The sequence below is a fragment of the Procambarus clarkii genome, chromosome 2, assembly GCF_040958095.1.
Source record: "Procambarus clarkii isolate CNS0578487 chromosome 2, FALCON_Pclarkii_2.0, whole genome shotgun sequence".
In the NCBI taxonomy this organism is placed as follows: domain Eukaryota; kingdom Metazoa; phylum Arthropoda; class Malacostraca; order Decapoda; family Cambaridae; genus Procambarus; species Procambarus clarkii.
This window is the reverse complement of record NC_091151.1, coordinates 20,913,765-20,933,615: the sequence shown is the minus strand read 5'-3', so window position 1 is coordinate 20,933,615 and position 19,851 is coordinate 20,913,765. Positions and strand designations below refer to the sequence as shown.

Below are 19,851 nucleotides of genomic sequence, written 5' to 3'. Positions count from 1 at the left end.
ATAACACACTAACTCTACCTGCTCATCACATGACACACACTGACCTACCTGCTCATCACATAACACACACTGACCTACCTGCTCATCACATAACACACACTGACCTACCTGCTCATCACATAACACACACTAACCTACCTGCTCATCACACAACACACTGACCTACCTGCTCATCACATAACACACTGACCTACCTGGTCATCACATAACACACTGACCTACCTGCTCATCACTTAACACACACTGACCTACTTGCTCATCACATAACACACACTGACCTACCTGCTCATCACATAACACACACTGACCTACCTGCTCATCACATAACACACTGACCTACCTGGTCATCACATAACACACTGACCTACCTGCTCATCACATAACACACACTGACCTACCTGCTCATCACATAACACACTAACCCTACCTGCTCATCACATAACACACACTGACCTACCTGCTCATCACATAACACACTAACCCTACCTGCTCATCACATAATACACACTGACCTACCTGCTCATCATATAACACACTGACCTACCTGCTCATCACATAACACACACTGACCTACCTGCTCATCACATAACACACTGACCTACCTGCTAATCACATAACACACACTGACCTACCTGCTTATCACATAACACACACTGACCTACCTGCTCATCACATAACACATACTGACCTACCTGGTCATCACATAACACACTGCCCTATCTGCTCATCACATAACACACTAACCCTACCTGCTCATCACATAATACACACTGACCTACCTGCTCATCACATAACACACTGACCTACCTGCTCATCACATAACACACACTGACCTACCTGCTCATCACATAACACACTGACCTACCTGGTCATCACATAACACACAAACCCTACCTGCTCATCACATAACACACACTGACCTACCTGCTCATCACATAACACACTGACCTACCTGGTCATCACATAACACACTGCCCTATCTGCTCATCACATAACACACTAACCCTACCTGCTCATCACATAACACACACTAACCCTACCTGCTCATCACATAACACACTGACCTACCTGCTCATCACATAACACACACTGACCTACCTGCTCATCACATAACACACTAACCCTACCTGCTCATCACATAATACACACTGACCTACCTGCTCATCACATAACACACTAACCCTACCTGCTCATCACATAATACACACTGACCTACCTGCTCATCACATAACACACACTGGCCTACCTGCTCATCACATAACACACACTGACCTACCTGGTCATCACATAACACACAAACCCTACCTGCTCATCACATAACACACTGACCTACCTGGTCATCACATAACACACTACCCTACCTGCTCATCACATAACACACACTAACCCTACCTGCTCATCACATCACACTGACCTACCTGCTCATCACATAACACACACTAACCTACCTGGTAATCACATAACACACTAACCCTACCTGGTCATCACATAATACACACTGACCTACCTGCTCATCACATAACACACTGACATACCTGCTCATCACATAACACACACTGACCTACCTGCTCACCACATCACACACACTGACCTACCTGCTCATCACATAACACACTGACCTACCTGCTCATCACATAACACACACTGACCTACCTGCTCATCACATAACACACACTGACCTTTCTGCTCATCACATAACACACTAACCCTACCTGCTCATCACATCACAATCTAACCTACCAGCTCATCACATAACACACACTGACCTACCTGCTCATCACATAATACACACTGACCTACCTGCTCATCACATAACACACACTGACCTACCTGCTCATCACATAACACACACACTGACCTACCTGCTCATCACATAACACACTAACTCTACCTGCTCATCACATAACACACACTGACCTACCTGGTCATCACATAACACACACTGACCTACCTGCTCATCACATAACACACTAACTCTACCTGCTCATCACATGACACACACTGACCTACCTGCTCATCACATAACACACACTGACCTACCTGCTCATCACATAACACACACTAACCTACCTGCTCATCACACAACACACTGACCTACCTGCTCATCACATAACACACTGACCTACCTGGTCATCACATAACACACTGACCTACCTGCTCATCACATAACACACACTGACCTACTTGCTCATCACATAACACACACTGACCTACCTGCTCCTCACATAACACACACTGACCTACCTGGTCATCACATAACACACTGACCTACCTGCTCATCACATAACACACACTGACCTACCTGCTCATCACATAACACACTTACCCTACCTGCTCATCACATAACACACACTGACCTACCTGCTCATCACATAACACACTAACCCTACCTGCTCATCACATAATACACACTGACCTACCTGCTCATCATATAACACACTGACCTACATGCTCATCACATAACACACACTGACCTACCTGCTCATCACATAACACACTGACCTACCTGCTCATCACATAACACACACTGACCTACCTGCTTATCACATAACACACAGTGACCTACCTGGTCATCACATAACACACTGCCCTATCTGCTCATCAAATAATAAACTAACCCTACCTGCTTATCACATAATACACACTGACCTACCTGCTCATCACATAACACACTGACCTACCTGCTCATCACATAACACACACTGACCTACCTGCTCATCACATAACACACTGACCTACCTGGTCATCACATAACACACAAACCCTACCTGCTCATCACATAACACACACTGACCTACCTGCTCATCACATAACACACTGACCTACCTGGTCATCACATAACACACTGCCCTATCTGCTCATCACATAACACACTAACCCTACCTGCTCATCACATAACACACACTAACCCTACCTGCTCATCACATAACACACTGACCTACCTGCTCATCACATAACACACACTGACCTACCTGCTCATCACATAACACACTAACCCTACCTGCTCATCACATAATACACTCTGACCTACCTGCTCATCACATAACACACTGACCTACCTGTTCATCACACAACACACACTGGCCTACCTGCTCATCACATATCACACACTGACCTACCTGGTCATCACATAACACACAAACCCTACCTGCTCATCACATAACACACTGACCTACCTGCTCATCACATAACACACTGACCTACCTGGTCATCACATAACACACTACCCTACCTGCTCATCACATAACACACACTAACCCTACCTGCTCATCACATCACACTGACCTACCTGCTCATCACATAACACACACTAACCTACCTGGTCATCACATAACACACTAACCCTACCTGGTCATCACATAATACACACTGACCTACCTGCTCATCACATAACACACTGACCTACCTGCTCATCACATAACACACACTGACCTACCTGCTCATCACATAACACACTGACCTACCTGCTCATCACATAACACACACTGACCTACCTGCTCATCACATAACACACTGACATACCTGCTCATCACATAACACACACTGACCTACCTGCTCACCACATCACACACACTGACCTACCTGCTCATCATATAACACACTGACCTACCTGCTCATCACATAAAACACACTGACCTACCTGCTCATCACATAACACACACTGACCTATCTGCTCATCACATAACACACTAACCCTACCTGCTCATCACATCACAATCTGACCTACCTGCTCATCACATAACACACACTGGCCTACCTGCTCATCACATAATACACACTGACCTACCTGCTCATCACATAACACACACTGACCTACCTGCTCATCACATAACACACACACTGACCTACCTGCTCATCACATAACACACACTGACCTACCTGCTCATCACATCACAAACTGACCTACCTGCTCATCACATAACACACACTGACCTACCTGCTCATCACATAACACACACTGACCTACCTGCTCATCACATAACACACTAACCCTACCTTCTCATCACATAACACACACTGACCTACCTGCTCATCACATAACACACTAACCCTACCTGCTCATCACATAACACACACTGACCTACCTGCTCATCACATAACACACTAACCCTACCTGCTCATCACATTATTGTTACGGCCCTCTTGGGTCGCAACCGGGTTCTTTCTCTGATGTTGTTAGAGGTAGGGTATCCGGCCCCAAGCTAATAGTGGCTTTCAAGGGATGTGATCCGTAACGCAAGTAAATTAAAGGGGAAGGGAAATAAAGGCAAAAACTTAATTATAATTATTACCGTCACCATAAATAATATATAAAAGGTTACACAGGGGGGGGGGGTTAAACACTATTATGTACAACGTAGTCTTCTCCTGAAGACGCGGAGTGTTCCACGGTGCTCGACGATGCTAAGGTCTTAGTCCTCTGGTGGCCTCACGACGAATCCTTCGATTCTCTTGAATCTACTCTGGCCACAGGCCAGCCATATCACAGTTCCACTGGGGGCACCGTCGTGGAGGCCTTCAACCACAAATCCAGCCTGTAGCTGGCAGGTTCCAATCAGCAACGCTGGTTAGGCCACTCCACGATCGATACTAAGGTCACGAGCCTCGTGTGATCCCACAGGTCACTCTCCTCACTACAACACCCCAGTGGTTAAGCGTCTCCACCAGTCAGTCCCGGGTACGACAATCCCTCAACTGCCTCGTCACAGGCAGGCTAACACCACAGTGTTCATCCGGGGGGGTGATTCACAGCTGCTGCAGCAAAGACTTGGAGACAAGACGGCTGCCTTGGGTAGACTGATCCAACTTCCATTACAGCAGTCCCAGGTCGACTCTGTAATCAGACACGTCATCAGTAACAGGGACACTCTAGGGCACCTCACTTACAGGCTTAGACACAAACGCCCGACGTATCCACTCCATAGATGGCGTTGCTGTCTAAGCTCCACCTCACCAGAGGTCAGCACCGGCTGTGTTATGAGCTGATCAGGACGGGAAACTAGCCCTTGTGGCCAGTATATCTCGTCCTCACTAGGTGGCATTGTCCATTTGGAGGGGGTTTCGGGAGCTGACCCACAGATGGCGCGGTTGTCACTGCTCCGTGCTCGGACGCTGGGCTCGGGTCCGTAACACCTCCCCACCAAAAAGAATTTGGTTTGGGGTTCTATAAAGAAACACACAAACCAAATTAGTACGGGGATACAATTCCAAATGGACTCACGTACTCTGTAAACTGGAGTGGCGAGGATGTCTTCTCCACAGAACTGTCCTAACGGGAAACTCTGGCACAAAGGAAACTTGAAGATGGAAGACAATGACCTGCCTGATGTAATCTTCCACACTTCTACTGCGATGTCAAGCAGGGGCTTAATCTCACATGTCCCGAGTAAGGATTGGTGTAGACACGATCTGGGGCGACTCGACACTTCCCTGTGTCGTGGCACCGATGATGGCTGGTCACAGACGGCATTTCTGGTACCGGTCCGGTAGTCCTTCAGGGAGACGGGAACCTGGAATACAGGGGTCTGATAATTTAGAGTGACAGCGACAGTTAAATCAGTACTCACAGCATACTCCTCTACTAGGTCCACACCTAGTCCCAACAGGGCTGTTCGTACATCAAAGATGGCATTCGCTCTGCCACCGTCAGGTCGACCAACGTTCCGTATAACGCTGCATTTAGGCTCAGCAATCACGCGGGGGGGTGTCAACCTGTCGGAAACAGTCACTCATAATATCACGTCTCGTACCTCCTGTATCTACTATCACCTTCCAGGTCCCTTCTTCGACTGCACTACTCACAGTGCACGTCTCCAATCCCTGGGATCTCTTCGCGATGTTCATGGGAGCCATCATCTGTCGGGTCGTCCACTGGTTCTCACTGAGAACACACACGAGAACAAAACAAAATACCGCTAAGAAACATGGGGCCAACTGAGGGATAAGCTTCCTGAGCCTGTCATGTCTGTAGCTGGCTATATCCATTAGCCTGGTTTGGACCAAAGAGGGCACTATAACCTTCGCACATACCTCACATACCTCCGACGTCTGGGGAATCTCTGGCCGGTTCAATGAACATTGTACTTTGCCATGCCGCAAGTACTCATCCGCCTTCACTCCAGACTCTTTGGTACCCGTGGGTGTTTGTACACAAGGCCTCTCTTCTCGCTCAGTCGCTTCTGCCACCGTAACCGCATGTTCTTCGTCAGTAGAAGGATCAGGAGACTCTACTAGGATATTGTCAATCTGTAGGTGAGAGGAAGGATTAAACATATTTAATTCCGGATCTGTCCGTACCTGGACATTACCACTGCCTGCTGTTACCTCAGACCTTGCTGTTCCGGCTGGCGTGTCCACATTCTTGGGATGATTGGTGCTCCAATCTGTCACCAAGTCGTTGGCTAGAATCACGTCAATCCCAGCTATAGGGAGGGTATCGACTACTGCCAACGCACATGTGCCGCTGAAGTAAGGCGAGTCGAGATGTACCAGCACTAAGGGGGCGACGTACTGCGTCCTAGGAAACCCAACCAGGATAACCTTTTGTCTCCCATCCACACTCACTCCCTCGGGTAACGAGTTTCTCACGATCAGGGACTGGGCTGCTCCACTATCTCTGAGCACTACAACTGACCTACCAGTATGATCACTCGTTACATACCCGCTTGAAGTGTGAGGGGCGAACAAACTTGGTCCTTCCTGCGTAGTCGTAGACTGGCTTCCTGCTGGTGGTGTCACACAGCTCATCAACATCACCTCCCTACGTGGGCCGCTACCTCTTCTGCCTCGGCACATAGCAACTACATGCCCTTTCTGCCCACAAGTCCAACACACCATATTCCTCCTCGGACTCCGGTGTTTCGGACTGTTAGGACTAGTCCTTCGAGGGCTACTTGGGGGCGTCTTCTCAGCGCTTCGTGGGACGGGTCTCTCCTCTTCCTGATGAGGTTTGTCAAACCGGCGTGGGTAATTCCTCGGGACGTACTTAGCAGAAGGCCTATGCGTTAAGATGTACTCTTCAGCCATGGTGGCTGCCGCCCGTAAGGTCTCTACCTGCTGCTCTTCTAGGTACGTCTTCAGGTCTCCAGACAGACAGTCTTTGAAGTCCTCTAACAGTATGAGCTGCTCGAGGTCTTCTTTGGTCTCCACCTTCCGAGAGGCGCACCATTCCTGGAAATGTCGCTCCTTGATAGTGGCCAATTCGGTGAAAGTGTGCTCTGAGGTCTTTTTCAGGTTCCTGAACTTCTGCCTATAAGCCTCAGGTACCAATTGGTACGCCATGAGCACGACCTACTTCACCTTGTCATAATCGCCGGAGTCGTCAAGGGACAACGTGGAGTAGGCGATTTGGGCCTTCCCAGTCAAGACTGACTGTATCATGATGGCCCAATTCTCCCTTGGCCACTCCAAAGAGGCAGCGACTTTCTCGAAGGCCGCAAAGAACTTCGACACTTCCTTCTCATTGAATTTTGGGACCATTTTGATGTTCCTTACCGGATCGAAAATACTTGTTTCCATTCTTTGCCTCCCACCACCTAACCGCAATACTTCTAGCTCATGTTGTCTATTTCTTTCTTTTTCTTCTCTCTCTCGCTGTTTCTCTTCCCTTTCTCCTCTTCTCTTTCTCTTTCTCGTTCTTCTCTCTCTCGTTTCTCTTCTCTTTCTCGCTCTTCTCTTTCTCTTTCTCGTTCTTCTCTCTCTCGTTTCTCTTCTCTTTCTCGCTCTTCTCTTCTTTCTTCTCTTTCTAATTCTAAACGCCTCATCGCCAATTCTTTATCTTTCAATTCTCGTTCCATTTCTAATTTCTTCCATTCTATCTCACGATTAATTTCCAAGGCACGCATTTTTACTGTAAGTAAACTTATATTCAGCTCACCTACATCGCTGTCAATGTCACTGCATTTATCTTCCTTTTCAGTGGAAGCTACTTCTTCACTTTCTTTTGTACCTTGTGCCTCACCTTCCTGTTTCTCATCGGCCTTCAAATGCCGGTGAACCTTGGACAAGATCTCCACACGGGAATCACTGGCACGTATCTTGATCTCCAGGTAGGCACTCACCAGTACGAGTTCCTGTTTGCCCAGATATTTCAATCTGGCAAGACAGTCCTCCCTGTTCAGAAAAGCCTGAACATCGTCCAGATCGTCGATGGTCGATTTTTCTGCCATTGTCACCTGGTACACTAGCACTTAGCACACCTCTTCACTTTAGCACTTAACGCACCGAGCACTGTTCTACGTCAATATTGCACTTTATCGCAACTAGCGCCTCACTTGCCAATATTGCACGTAATTACACCGGGCACCGCACTACACAATATTGCACTTAATCATAGCGAGCACTTCGCTATACAATGTTGCACGTAATCACACCGGGCAACGCACTACACAATATTGCACTTAATCACAGCGAGCACCGCACTACACAATATTGCACTGAATCACTCCGAGCACCGCTCAGGACGTATAACGTCCTAATAGTCACACACAGGGGGAATTATTTACAGGGATTACGCCACTTCACCACCCCTGTCAAACATACTTGACAAGGGGTCGGATCCCGCTGGGGATGCCAATTATGTTACGGCCCTCTCGGGTCGCAACCGGGTTCTTTCTCTGATGTTGTTAGAGGTAGGGTATCCGGCCCCAAGCTAATAGTGGCTTTCAAGGGATGTGATCCGTAACGCAAGTAAATTAAAGGGGAAGGGAAATAAAGGCAAAAACTTAATAATATAATTATTACCGTCACCATAAATAATATATAAAAGGTTACACAGGGGGGGGGGGGGGTTAAACACTATTATGTACAACGTAGTCTTCTCCTGAAGACGCGGAGTGTTCCACGGTGCTCGACGATGCTAAGGTCTTAGTCCTCTGGTGGCCTCACGACGAATCCTTCGATTCTCTTGAGTCTACTCTGGCCACAGGCCAGCCAAATCACAGTTCCACTGGGGGCACCGTCGTGGAGGCCTTCAACCACAAATCCAGCCTGTAGCTGGCAAGTTCCAATCAGCAACGCTGGTTAGGCCACTCCACGATCGATACTAAGGTCGCGAGCCCTAGTCAGGAGCCTCGTGTGATCCCACAGGTCACTCTCCTCACTACAAGACCCCAGTGGTTAAGCGTCTCCACCAGTCACTCCCGGGTACGACAATCCCTCAACTGCCTCGTCACAGGCAGGCTAACACCACAGTGTTCATCCGGGGGGTGACTCACAGCTGCTGCAGCAAATACTTGGAGACAAGACGGCTGCCTTGGGTAGACTGATCCAACTTCCATTACAGCAGTCCCAGGTCGACTCTGTAATCAGACACGTCATCAGTAACAGGGACACTCTAGGGCACCTCACTTACAGGCTTAGACACAAACGCCCAACGTATCCACTCCATAGATGGCGTTGCTGTCTAAGCTCCACCTCACCAGAGGTCAGCACCGGCTGTGTTATGAGCTGATCAGGACGGGAAACTAGCCCTTGTGGCCAGTATATCTCGTCCTCACTAGGTGGCATCGTCCATTTGGAGGGGGTTTCGGGAGCTGACCCACAGATAGCGCGGTCGTCACTGCTCCGTGCTCGGACGCTGGGCTCGGGTCCATAACAATAATACACACTGACCTACCTGCTCATCACATAAAACACTGACCTACCTGCTCATCACATAACACACACTGACCTACCTGCTCATCACATAACATACTGACCTACCTGCTCATCACATAACACACACTGACCTACCTGCTTATTACATTACACACACTGACCTACCTGCTCATCACATAACACACACTGACCTACCTGGTCATCACATAACACACAAACCCTACCTGCTCATCACATAACACACACTGACCTACCTGCTCATCACATAACACACTGACCTACCTGGTCATCACATAACACACTGCCCTACCTGCTCATCACATAACACACACTAACCCTACCTGCTTATCACATAACACACTGACCTACCTGCTCATCACATAACACACACTGACCTACCTGCTCATCACATAACACACTAACCCTACCTGCTCATCACATAATACACACTGACCTACCTGCTCATCACATAACACACTAACCCTACCTGCTCATCACATAATACACACTGACCTACCTGCTCATCACATAACACACTGACCTACCTGTTCATCACATAACACACACTGACCTACCTGCTCATCACATAACACACTGACCTACCTGCTCATCACATAACACACACTGACCTACCTGCTCATCACATAACACACTGACATACCTGCTCATCACATAACACACACTGACCTACCTGCTCACCACATCACACACACTGACCTACCTGCTCATCACATAACACACTGACCTACCTGCTCATCACATAACACACACTGACCTACCTGCTCATCACATAACACACACTGACCTACCTGCTCATCACATAACACACACTGACCTACCTGCTCATCACATAACACACACTGACCTACCTGCTTATCACATAACACACACTGACCTACCTGCTCATCACATAACACACACTGACCTACCCGGTCATCACATAACACACAAACCCTACCTGCTCATCACATAACACACACTGACCTACCTGCTCATCACATAACACACACTGACCTACCTGGTCATCACATAACACACAAACCCTACCTGCTCATCACATAACACACACTGACCTACCTGCTCATCACATAACACACAAACCCTACCTGCTCACCACATAACACACTGACCTACCTGGTCATCACATAACACACTACCCTACCTGCTCATCACATAGCACACTAACCCTACCTGCTCATCACATAACACACACTAACCCTACCTGCTCATCACATCACACACTGACCTACCTGATCATCACATAACACACACTAACCTACCTGGTCATCACATAACACACAAACCCCACCTGCTCATCACATATCACACACTGACCTACCTGGTCATCACATAACACACAAACCCTACCTGCTCATCACATAACACACTGACCTACCTGCTCATCACATAACACACACTGACCTACCTGCTCATCACATAACACACTGACCTACCTGCTCATCACATAACACACACTGACCTACCTGCTCATCACATAACACACTGACATACCTGCTCATCACATAACACACCCTGACCTACCCGGTCATCACATAACACACAAACCCTACCTGCTCATCACATAACACACACTGACCTACCTGCTCATCACATAACACACACTGACCTACCTGGTCATCACATAACACACAAACCCTACCTGCTCATCACATAACACACACTGACCTACCTGCTCATCACATAACACACAAACCCTACCTGCTCACCACATAACACACTGACCTACCTGGTCATCACATAACACACTATCCTACCTGCTCATCACATAGCACACTAACCCTACCTGCTCATCACATAACACACACTAACCCTACCTGCTCATCACATCACACACTGACCTACCTGATCATCACATAACACACACTAACCTACCTGGTCATCACATAACACACAAACCCCACCTGCTCATCACATATCACACACTGACCTACCTGGTCATCACATAACACACAAACCCTACCTGCTCATCACATAACACACTGACCTACCTGCTCATCACATAACACACACTGACCTACCTGCTCATCACATAACACACTGACCTACCTGCTCATCACATAACACACACTGACCTACCTGCTCATCACATAACACACTGACATACCTGCTCATCACATAACACACACTGACCTACCTGCTCACCACATCACACACACTGACCTACCTGCTCATCACATAACATACTGACCTACCTGCTCATCACATAACACACGCTGACCTACCTGCTCAACACATAACACACACTGACCTACCTGCTCATCACATAACACACTAACCCTACCTGCTCATCACATCACAAACTGACCTACCTGCTCTTCACATAACACACACTGACCTACCTGCTCATCACATAATACACGCTTACCTACCTGCTCATCACATAACACACACTGACCTACCTGCTCATCACATAACACACAATGACCTACCTGCTCATCACATAACACACTAACATTTGCTCCCACTCCCACAGATCAAGCTGCCCAACAGCACTGCAGGAGATGGCCGAGCTCCACTACAGGTTCCTTAATGTCGACTACATTCAGGTGGTTCTGGACGCTTGGAGGACCCAAGGCTGCTTTAACACGGTCAGTCCCGCCGGCTGGCAGGCGAGGGTGTGTGGGGGAGGTGTGTGGCAGAGGGTGTGTGGCAGAGGGTGTGTGTGGCAGAGGGTGTGTGGCAGAGGGTGTGTGTGGCAGGGGGTGTGTGTGGCAGAGGGTGTGTGTGGCAGAGGGTGTGTGGCAGAGGGTGTGTGTTGCAGAGGGTGTGTGGCAGAGGGTGTGTGGCAGAGGGTGTGTGGCAGAGGGTGTGTGTGGCAGAGGGTGTGTTGCAGAGGGTGTGTGGCAGAGGGTGTGTGGCAGAGGGTTTGTGGCAGAGGGTGTGTGGCAGAGGGGTGTGTGGCAGAGGGTGTGTGGTAGAGGGTGTGTGTGGCAGAGGGTGTGTGGCAGAGGGTGTGTGTGGCAGCGGGTGTGTGGCAGAGGGTGTGTGTGGCAGGGGGTGTGTGTGGCAGAGGGTGTGTGGCAGAGGGTGTGTGGCAGAGGGTGTGTGGCAGAGGGTGTGTGGCAGAGGGTGTGTGGCAGAGGGGTGTGTGGCAGAGGGTGTCTGGCAGAGGGTGTGTGGCAGAGGGTGTGTGTGGCAGAGGGTGTGTGGCAGAGGGTGTGTGTGGCAGAGGGTGTGTGTGGCAGGGGGTGTGTGTGGCAGAGGGTGTGTGTGGCAGAGTGTGTGTGGCAGAGGGTGTGTGTGGCAGAGGGTGTGTGGCAGAGGGTGTGTGGCAGAGGGTGTGTGGCAGAGGGTGTGTGGCAGAGGGTGTGTGGCAGAGGGGTGTGTGGCAGAGGGTGTGTGGCAGAGGGTGTGTGTGGCAGAGGGTGTGTGGCAGAGGGTGTGTGGTAGAGGGTGTGTGGTAGAGGGTGTGTGGCAGAGGGTGTGTGGCAGAGGGTGTGTGGCAGAGTGTGTGTGACAGAGGGTGTGTGGCAGAGGGTGTCTGGCAGAGGGTGTGTGGCAGAGGGTGTGTGTGGCAGAGGGTGTGTGGCAGAGGGTGTGTGGCAGAGGGTGTGTGACAGAGGGTGTGTGGCAGAGGGTGTGTGGCAGAGGGTGTGTGGCAGAGGGTGTGTGGCAGAGGGGTGTGTGGCAGAGGGTGTGTGGCAGAGGGTGTGTGGCAGAGGGTGTGTGTGGCAGAGGGTGTGTGGCAGAGGGTGTGTGGCAGAGGGCGTGTGGCAGAGGGTGTGTGGCAGAGGGTGTGTGGCAGAGGGTGTGTGGCAGAGGGTGTGTGGCAGAGGGGTGTGTGGCAGAGTGTGTGTGGCAGAGGGTGTGTGGCAGAGGGTGTGTGTGGCAGAGGGTGTGTGGCAGAGGGTGTGTGCCAGAGGGTGTGTGGCAGAAAGTGTGTGGCAGAGGGTGTGTGGCAGAGGGTGTGTGACAGAGTGTGTGTGACAGAGGGTGTGTGGCAGCAGGTGTGTGGCAGAGGGTGTGTGGCAGAGGGTGTGTGGCAGAGGGTGTGTGGCAGAGTGTGTGTGTGGCAGAGGGTGTGTGGCAGAGGGTGTGTGGCAGAGGGTGTGTGAAAGGGGGTGTGTGGAAGAGGGTGTGTGGCAGAGGGTGTGTGGCAGAGGGTGTGTGGCAGAGGGTGTGTGTGGCAGAGGGTGTGGGGCAGAGAGTGTGTGGCAGAGGGTGTGTGGCAGAGGGTGTGTGTGGCAGAGGGTGTGTGTGGCAGAGGGTGTGTGGCAGAGGGTGTGTGGCAGAGGGTGTGTGGCAGAGGGTGTGTGGCAGAGGGCGTGGGGGAGGTGTGTGGCAGAGTGTGTGTGGCAGAGGGTGTGGGGCAGAGGGTGTGTGGCAGAGGGTGTGTGGCAGAGGGTGTGTGGCAGAGGGTGTGTGGCAGAGGGTGTGTGGCAGAGGGTGTGTGTGGCAGAGGGTGTGTGGCAGAGGGTGTGTGGCAGAGGGTGTGTGACAGAGGGTGTGTGGCAGAGGGTGTGTGGCAGAGGGTGTGTGACAGAGGGTGTGTGGCAGAGGGTGTGTGGCAGAGGGTGTGTGTGGCAGAGGGTGTGTGGCAGAGGGTGTGTGGCAGAGGGTGTGTGGCAGAGGGTGTGTGGCAGAGGGTGTGTGGCAGAGGGTGTGTGGCAGAGGGTGTGTGGCAGAGGGTGTGTGGCAGAGGGTATGTGGCAGAGGGTGTGTGTGGCAGAGGGTGTGTGGCAGAGGGCGTGGGGGAGGTGTGTGGCAGAGGGTGTGTGGCAGAGGGTGTGTGGCAGAGGGTGTGTGGCAGAGGGTGTGTGGCAGAGGGTGTGTGGCAGTGTGTGTGTGGCAGAGTGTGTGTGGCAGAGTGTGTGTGACAGAGGGTGTGTGGCAGAGTGTGTGTGACAGAGGGTGTATGGCAGAGGGTGTGTGGCAGAGGGTGTGTGGCAGAGGGTGTGTGTGGCAGAGGGTGTGTGGCAGAGGGTGTGTGACAGAGGGTGTGTGGCAGAGGGTGTGTGGCAGAGGGTGTGTGGCAGAGGGTGTGTGGCAGAGGGTGTGTGGCAGAGTGTGTGTGTGGCAGAGGGTGTGTGGCAGAGGGTGTGTGGCAGAGGGTGTGTGGCAGAGGGTGTGTGGGAGAGGGTGTGTGTGGCAGAGGGTGTGTTGCAGAGGGTGTGTGGCAGAGGGTTTGTGGCAGAGGGTGTGTGGCACAGGGGTGTGTGGCAGAGGGTGTGTGGTAGAGGGTGTGTGTGGCAGAGGGTGTGTGTGGCAGAGGGTGTGTGTGGCAGCGGGTGTGTGGCAGAGGGTGTGTGTGGCAGGGGGTGTGTGTGGCAGAGGGTGTGTGGCAGAGGGTGTGTGGCAGAGGGTGTGTGGCAGAGGGTGTGTGGCAGAGGGGTGTGTGGCAGAGGGTGTCTGGCAGAGGGTGTGTGGCAGAGGGTGTGTGTGGCAGAGGGTGTGTGGCAGAGGGTGTGTGTGGCAGAGGGTGTGTGGCAGAGGGTGTGTGTGGCAGGGGGTGTGTGTGGCAGAGGGTGTGTGTGGCAGAGTGTGTGTGGCAGAGGGTGTGTGTGGCAGAGGGTGTGTTGCAGAGGGTGTGTGGCAGAGGGTGTGTGGCAGAGGGTGTGTGGCAGAGGGGTGTGTGTGGCAGAGGGTGTGTGGCAGAGGGTGTGTGTGGCAGAGGGTGTGTGGCAGAGGGTGTGTGGCAGAGGTTGTGTGGCAGAGGGTGTGTGGCAGAGGGTGTGTGGCAGAGGGGTGTGTGGCAGAGGGTGTGTGGCAGAGGGTGTGTGGCAGAGGGTGTGTGTGGCAGAGGGTGTGTGGCAGAGGGCGTGTGGCAGAGGGTGTGTGGCAGAGGGTGTGTGGCAGAGGGTGTGTGGCAGAGGGTGTGTGGCAGAGGGGTGTGTGGCAGAGTGTGTGTGGCAGAGGGTGTGTGTGGCAGAGGGTGTGTGGCAGAGGGTGTGTGCCAGAGGGTGTGTGGCAGAAAGTGTGTGGCAGAGGGTGTGTGGCAGAGGGTGTGTGACAGAGTGTGTGTGACAGAGGGTGTGTGGCAGCAGGTGTGTGGCAGAGGGTGTGTGGCAGAGGGTGTGTGGCAGAGGGTGTGTGGCAGAGGGTGTGTGGCAGAGGGTGTGTGGCAGAGGGTGTGTGACAGAGTGTGTGTGTGGCAGAGGGTGTGTGGCAGAGGGTGTGTGGCAGAGGGTGTGTGGAAGAGGGTGTGTGGCAGAGGGTGTGTGGCAGAGGGTGTGTGGCAGAGGGTGTGTGTGGCAGAGGGTGTGGGGCAGAGAGTGTGTGGCAGAGGGTGTGTGGCAGAGGGTGTGTGTGGCAGAGGGTGTGTGGCAGAGGGTGTGTGGCAGAGGGTGTGTGGCAGAGGGCGTGGGGGAGGTGTGTGGCAGAGTGTGTGTGGCAGAGGGTGTGGGGCAGAGGGTGTGTGGCAGAGGGTGTGTGGCAGAGGGTGTGTGGCAGAGGGTGTGTGGCAGAGGGTGTGTGTGGCAGAGGGTGTGTGGCAGAGGGTGTGTGGCAGAGGGTGTGTGACAGAGGGTGTGTGGCAGAGGGTGTGTGGCAGAGGGTGTGTGACAGAGGGTGTGTGGCAGAGGGTGTGTGGCAGAGGGTGTGTGGCAGAGGGTGTGTGGCAGAGGGTGTGTGTGGCAGAGGGTGTGTGGCAGAGGGTGTGTGGCAGAGGGTGTGTGGCAGAGGGTGTGTGGCAGAGGGTGTGTGGCAGAGGGTGTGTGGCAGAGGGTATGTGGCAGAGGGTGTGTGTGGCAGAGGGTGTGTGGCAGAGGGTGTGTGGCAGAGGGTGTGTGGCAGAGTGTGTGTGGCAGAGTGTGTGTGACAGAGGGTGTGTGGCAGAGGGTGTGTGGCAGAGTGTGTGTGACAGAGGGTGTATGGCAGAGGGTGAGTGGCAGAGGGTGTGTGGCAGAGGGTGTGTGTGGCAGAGGGTGTGTGGCAGAGGGTGTGTGACAGAGGGTGTGTGGCAGAGGGTGTGTGTGGCAGAGGGTGTGTGGCAGAGGGTGTGTGGCAGAGGGTGTGTGGCAGAGGGTGTGTGGCAGAGGGTGTGTGGCAGAGGGTGTGTGGCAGAGGGTGTGTGGCAGAGGGTGTGTGGCAGAGGGTATGTGGCAGAGGGTGTGTGTGGCAGAGGGTGTGTGGCAGAGGGTGTGTGGCAGAGGGTGTGTGGCAGAGTGTGTGTGGCAGAGTGTGTGTGACAGAGGGTGTGTGGCAGAGGGTGTGTGGCAGAGTGTGTGTGACAGAGGGTGTATGGCAGAGGGTGAGTGGCAGAGGGTGTGTGGCAGAGGGTGTGTGTGGCAGAGGGTGTGTGGCAGAGGGTGTGTGACAGAGGGTGTGTGGCAGAGGGTGTGTGGCAGAGGGTGTGTGGCAGAGTGTGTGTGTGGCAGAGGGTGTGTGGCAGAGGGTGTGTGGCAGAGGGTGTGTGGCAGAGAGTGTGTGGCAGAGGGTGTGTGGCAGAGGGTGTGTGGCAGAGGGTGTGTGAGAGAGGGTGTGTGTGGCAGAGGGTGTGTGGCAGAGAGTGTGTGGCATAGGGTGTGTGTGGCAGAGGGTGTGTGGCAGAGGGTGTGTGGCAGAGGGCTTGGGGGAGGTGTGTGGCAGAGTGTGTGTGGCAGAGGGTGTGGGGCAGAGGGTGTGTGGCAGAGGGTGTGTGGCAGAGGGTGTGTGGCAGAGGGTGTGTGGCAGAGGGTGTGTGGCAGAGGGTGTGTGGCAGAGGGTGTGTGGCAGAGGGTGTGTGGCAGAGGGCGTGTGGCAGAGGGCATGTGGCAGAGGGTGTGTGGCAGAGGGTGTGTGTGGCAGAGGGTGTGTGTGGCAAAGGGTGTGTGGCAGAGTGTGTGTGGCAGAGGGTGTGGGGCAGAGGGTGTGGGGCAGAGGGTGTGTGGCAGAGGGTGTGTGGCAGAGGGTGTGTGTGGCAGAGGGTGTGTGGCAGAGAGTGTGTGGCAGAGGGCGTGGGGGAGCTGTGTGGCAGAGGGTGTGTGGCAGAGGGTGTGTGGCAGAGGGTGTGTGGCAGAGGGGTGTGTGGCAGAGTGTGTGTGGCAGAGGGTGTGTGGCAGAGGGTGTGTGTGGCAGAGGGTGTGTGGCAGAGGGTGTGTGCCAGAGGGTGTGTGGCAGAAAGTGTGTGGCAGAAAGTGTGTGGCAGAGGGTGTGTGGCAGAGGGTGTGTGACAGAGTGTGTGTGACAGAGGGTGTGTGGCAGCAGGTGTGTGGCAGAGGGTGTGTGGCAGAGGGTGTGTGGCAGAGGGTGTGTGGCAGAGTGTGTGTGTGGCAGAGGGTGTGTGGCAGAGGGTGTGTGGCAGAGGGTGTGTGAAAGGGGGTGTGTGGCAGAGGGTGTGTGGCAGAGGGTGTGTGGCAGAGGGTGTGTGTGGCAGAGGGTGTGTGTGGCAGAGGGTGTGTGTGGCAGAGGGTGTGGGGCAGAGAGTGTGTGGCAGAGGGTGTGTGGCAGAGGGTGTGTGTGGCAGAGGGTGTGTGGCAGAGGGTGTGTGGCAGAGGGTGTGTGGCAGAGGGCGTGGGGGAGGTGTGTGGCAGAGTGTGTGTGGCAGAGGGTGTGGGGCAGAGGGTGTGTGGCAGAGGGTGTGTGGCAGAGGGTGTGTGGCAGAGGGTGTGTGTGGCAGAGGGTGTGTGGCAGAGGGTGTGTGGCAGAGGGTGTGTGACAGAGGGTGTGTGGCAGAGGGTGTGTGGCAGAGGGTGTGTGACAGAGGGTGTGTGACAGAGGGTGTGTGGCAGAGGGTGTGTGGCAGAGGGTGTGTGGCATAGGGTGTGTGGCAGAGGGTGTGTGGCAGAGGGTGTGTGTGGCAGAGGGTGTGTGGCAGAGGGTGTGTGGCCGAGGGTGTGTGGCAGAGGGTGTGTGGCAGAGGGTGTGTGGCAGAGGGTATGTGGCAGAGGGTGTGTGTGGCAGAGGGTGTGTGGCAGAGGGCGTGGGGGAGGTGTGTGGCAGAGGGTGTGTGGCAGAGGGTGTGTGGCAGAGGGTGTGTGGCAGAGGGTGTGTGGCAGAGGGTGTGTGGCAGAGGGTGTGTGGCAGAGTGTGTGTGGCAGAGTGTGTGTGACAGAGGGTGTGTGGCAGAGGGTGTGTGGCAGAGTGTGTGTGACAGAGGGTGTATGGCAGAGGGTGAGTGGCAGAGGGTGTGTGGCAGAGGGTGTGTGTGGCAGAGGGTGTGTGGCAGAGGGTGTGTGACAGAGGGTGTGTGGCAGAGGGTGTGTGGCAGAGGGTGTGTGGCAGAGTGTGTGTGTGGCAGAGGGTGTGTGGCAGAGGGTGTGTGGCAGAGGGTGTGTGGCAGAGAGTGTGTGGCAGAGGGTGTGTGGCAGAGGGTGTGTGGCAGAGGGTGTGTGAGAGAGGGTGTGTGTGGCAGAGGGTGTGTGGCAGAGAGTGTGTGGCATAGGGTGTGTGTGGCAGAGGGTGTGTGGCAGAGGGTGTGTGGCAGAGGGCTTTGGGGAGGTGTGTGGCAGAGTGTGTGTGGCAGAGGGTGTGGGGCAGAGGGTGTGTGGCAGAGGGTGTGTGTGGCAGAGGGTGTGTGTGGCAGAGGGTGTGTGGCAGAGAGTGTGTGGCAGAGGGCGTGGGGGAGGTGTGTGGCAGAGTTTGTGTGGCAGAGGGTGTGTGGCAGAGTGTGTGTGGCAGAGGGCGTGTGGCAGTGGGTGTGTGGCAGAGGGTGTGTGGCAGAGGGTGTGTGGCAGAGGGTGTGTGGCAGAGGGTATGTGGCAGAGGGTGTGTGTGGCAGAGGGTGTGTGGCAGAGGGCGTGGGGGAGGTGTGTGGCAGAGGGTGTGTGGCAGAGGGTGTGTGGCAGAGGGTGTGTGGCAGGGGGTGTGTGGCAGAGGGTGTGTGGCAGAGGGTGTGTGGCAGAGGGTGTGTGGCAGGGGGTGTGTGACAGAGGGTGTGTGTGTGGCAGAGGGTGTGTGGCAGAGGGTATGTGGCAGAGGGTGTGTGGCAGAGGGTGTGTGGCAGAGGGTGTGTGGCAGAGGGTGTGTGGCAGAGGGTGTGTGGCAGAGGGTGTGTGGCAGAGGGTGTGTGAGGCTGAGGGTGTGTGACAGAGGGTATGTGGCAGAGGGTGTGTGGCAGAGGGTGTGTGGCAGAGGGTGTACTCACCTAATTGTACTCACCTAATTGTGCTTGCGGGGGTTGAGCTTTGGCTCTTTGGTCCCGCCTCTCAACTGTCAATCAACTGGTGTACAGATTCCTGAGCCTACTGGGCTCTATCATACCTACATTTGAAACTGTGTATGGAGTCAGCCTCCACCACATCACTTCCTAGTGCATTCCATTTATTAACTACTCTGACACTGAAAAAATTCTTTCTAACGTCTCTGTGGCTCATC

At 53.5% G+C, this 19,851-nt stretch overlaps 1 protein-coding gene and 1 long non-coding RNA gene across 2 annotated transcripts in view; both read left to right on the top strand.

The window, feature by feature from the left end:
• The window catches only part of LOC138366954 (uncharacterized), a 367,457-nt gene that overhangs the window by 24,654 nt on the left and 322,952 nt on the right, over positions 1-19,851 (top strand). The window lies entirely within an intron of this gene.
• Positions 1-19,851, top strand: part of LOC123751080 (uncharacterized) — a 51,769-nt gene that overhangs the window by 9,121 nt on the left and 22,797 nt on the right. Inside the window, exon 4 of the mRNA XM_069328555.1 lies at positions 12,092-12,206. Coding sequence (XP_069184656.1) covers positions 12,092-12,206 — 115 coding nt within the window. The remainder of the gene's footprint in view (positions 1-12,091; positions 12,207-19,851) is intronic.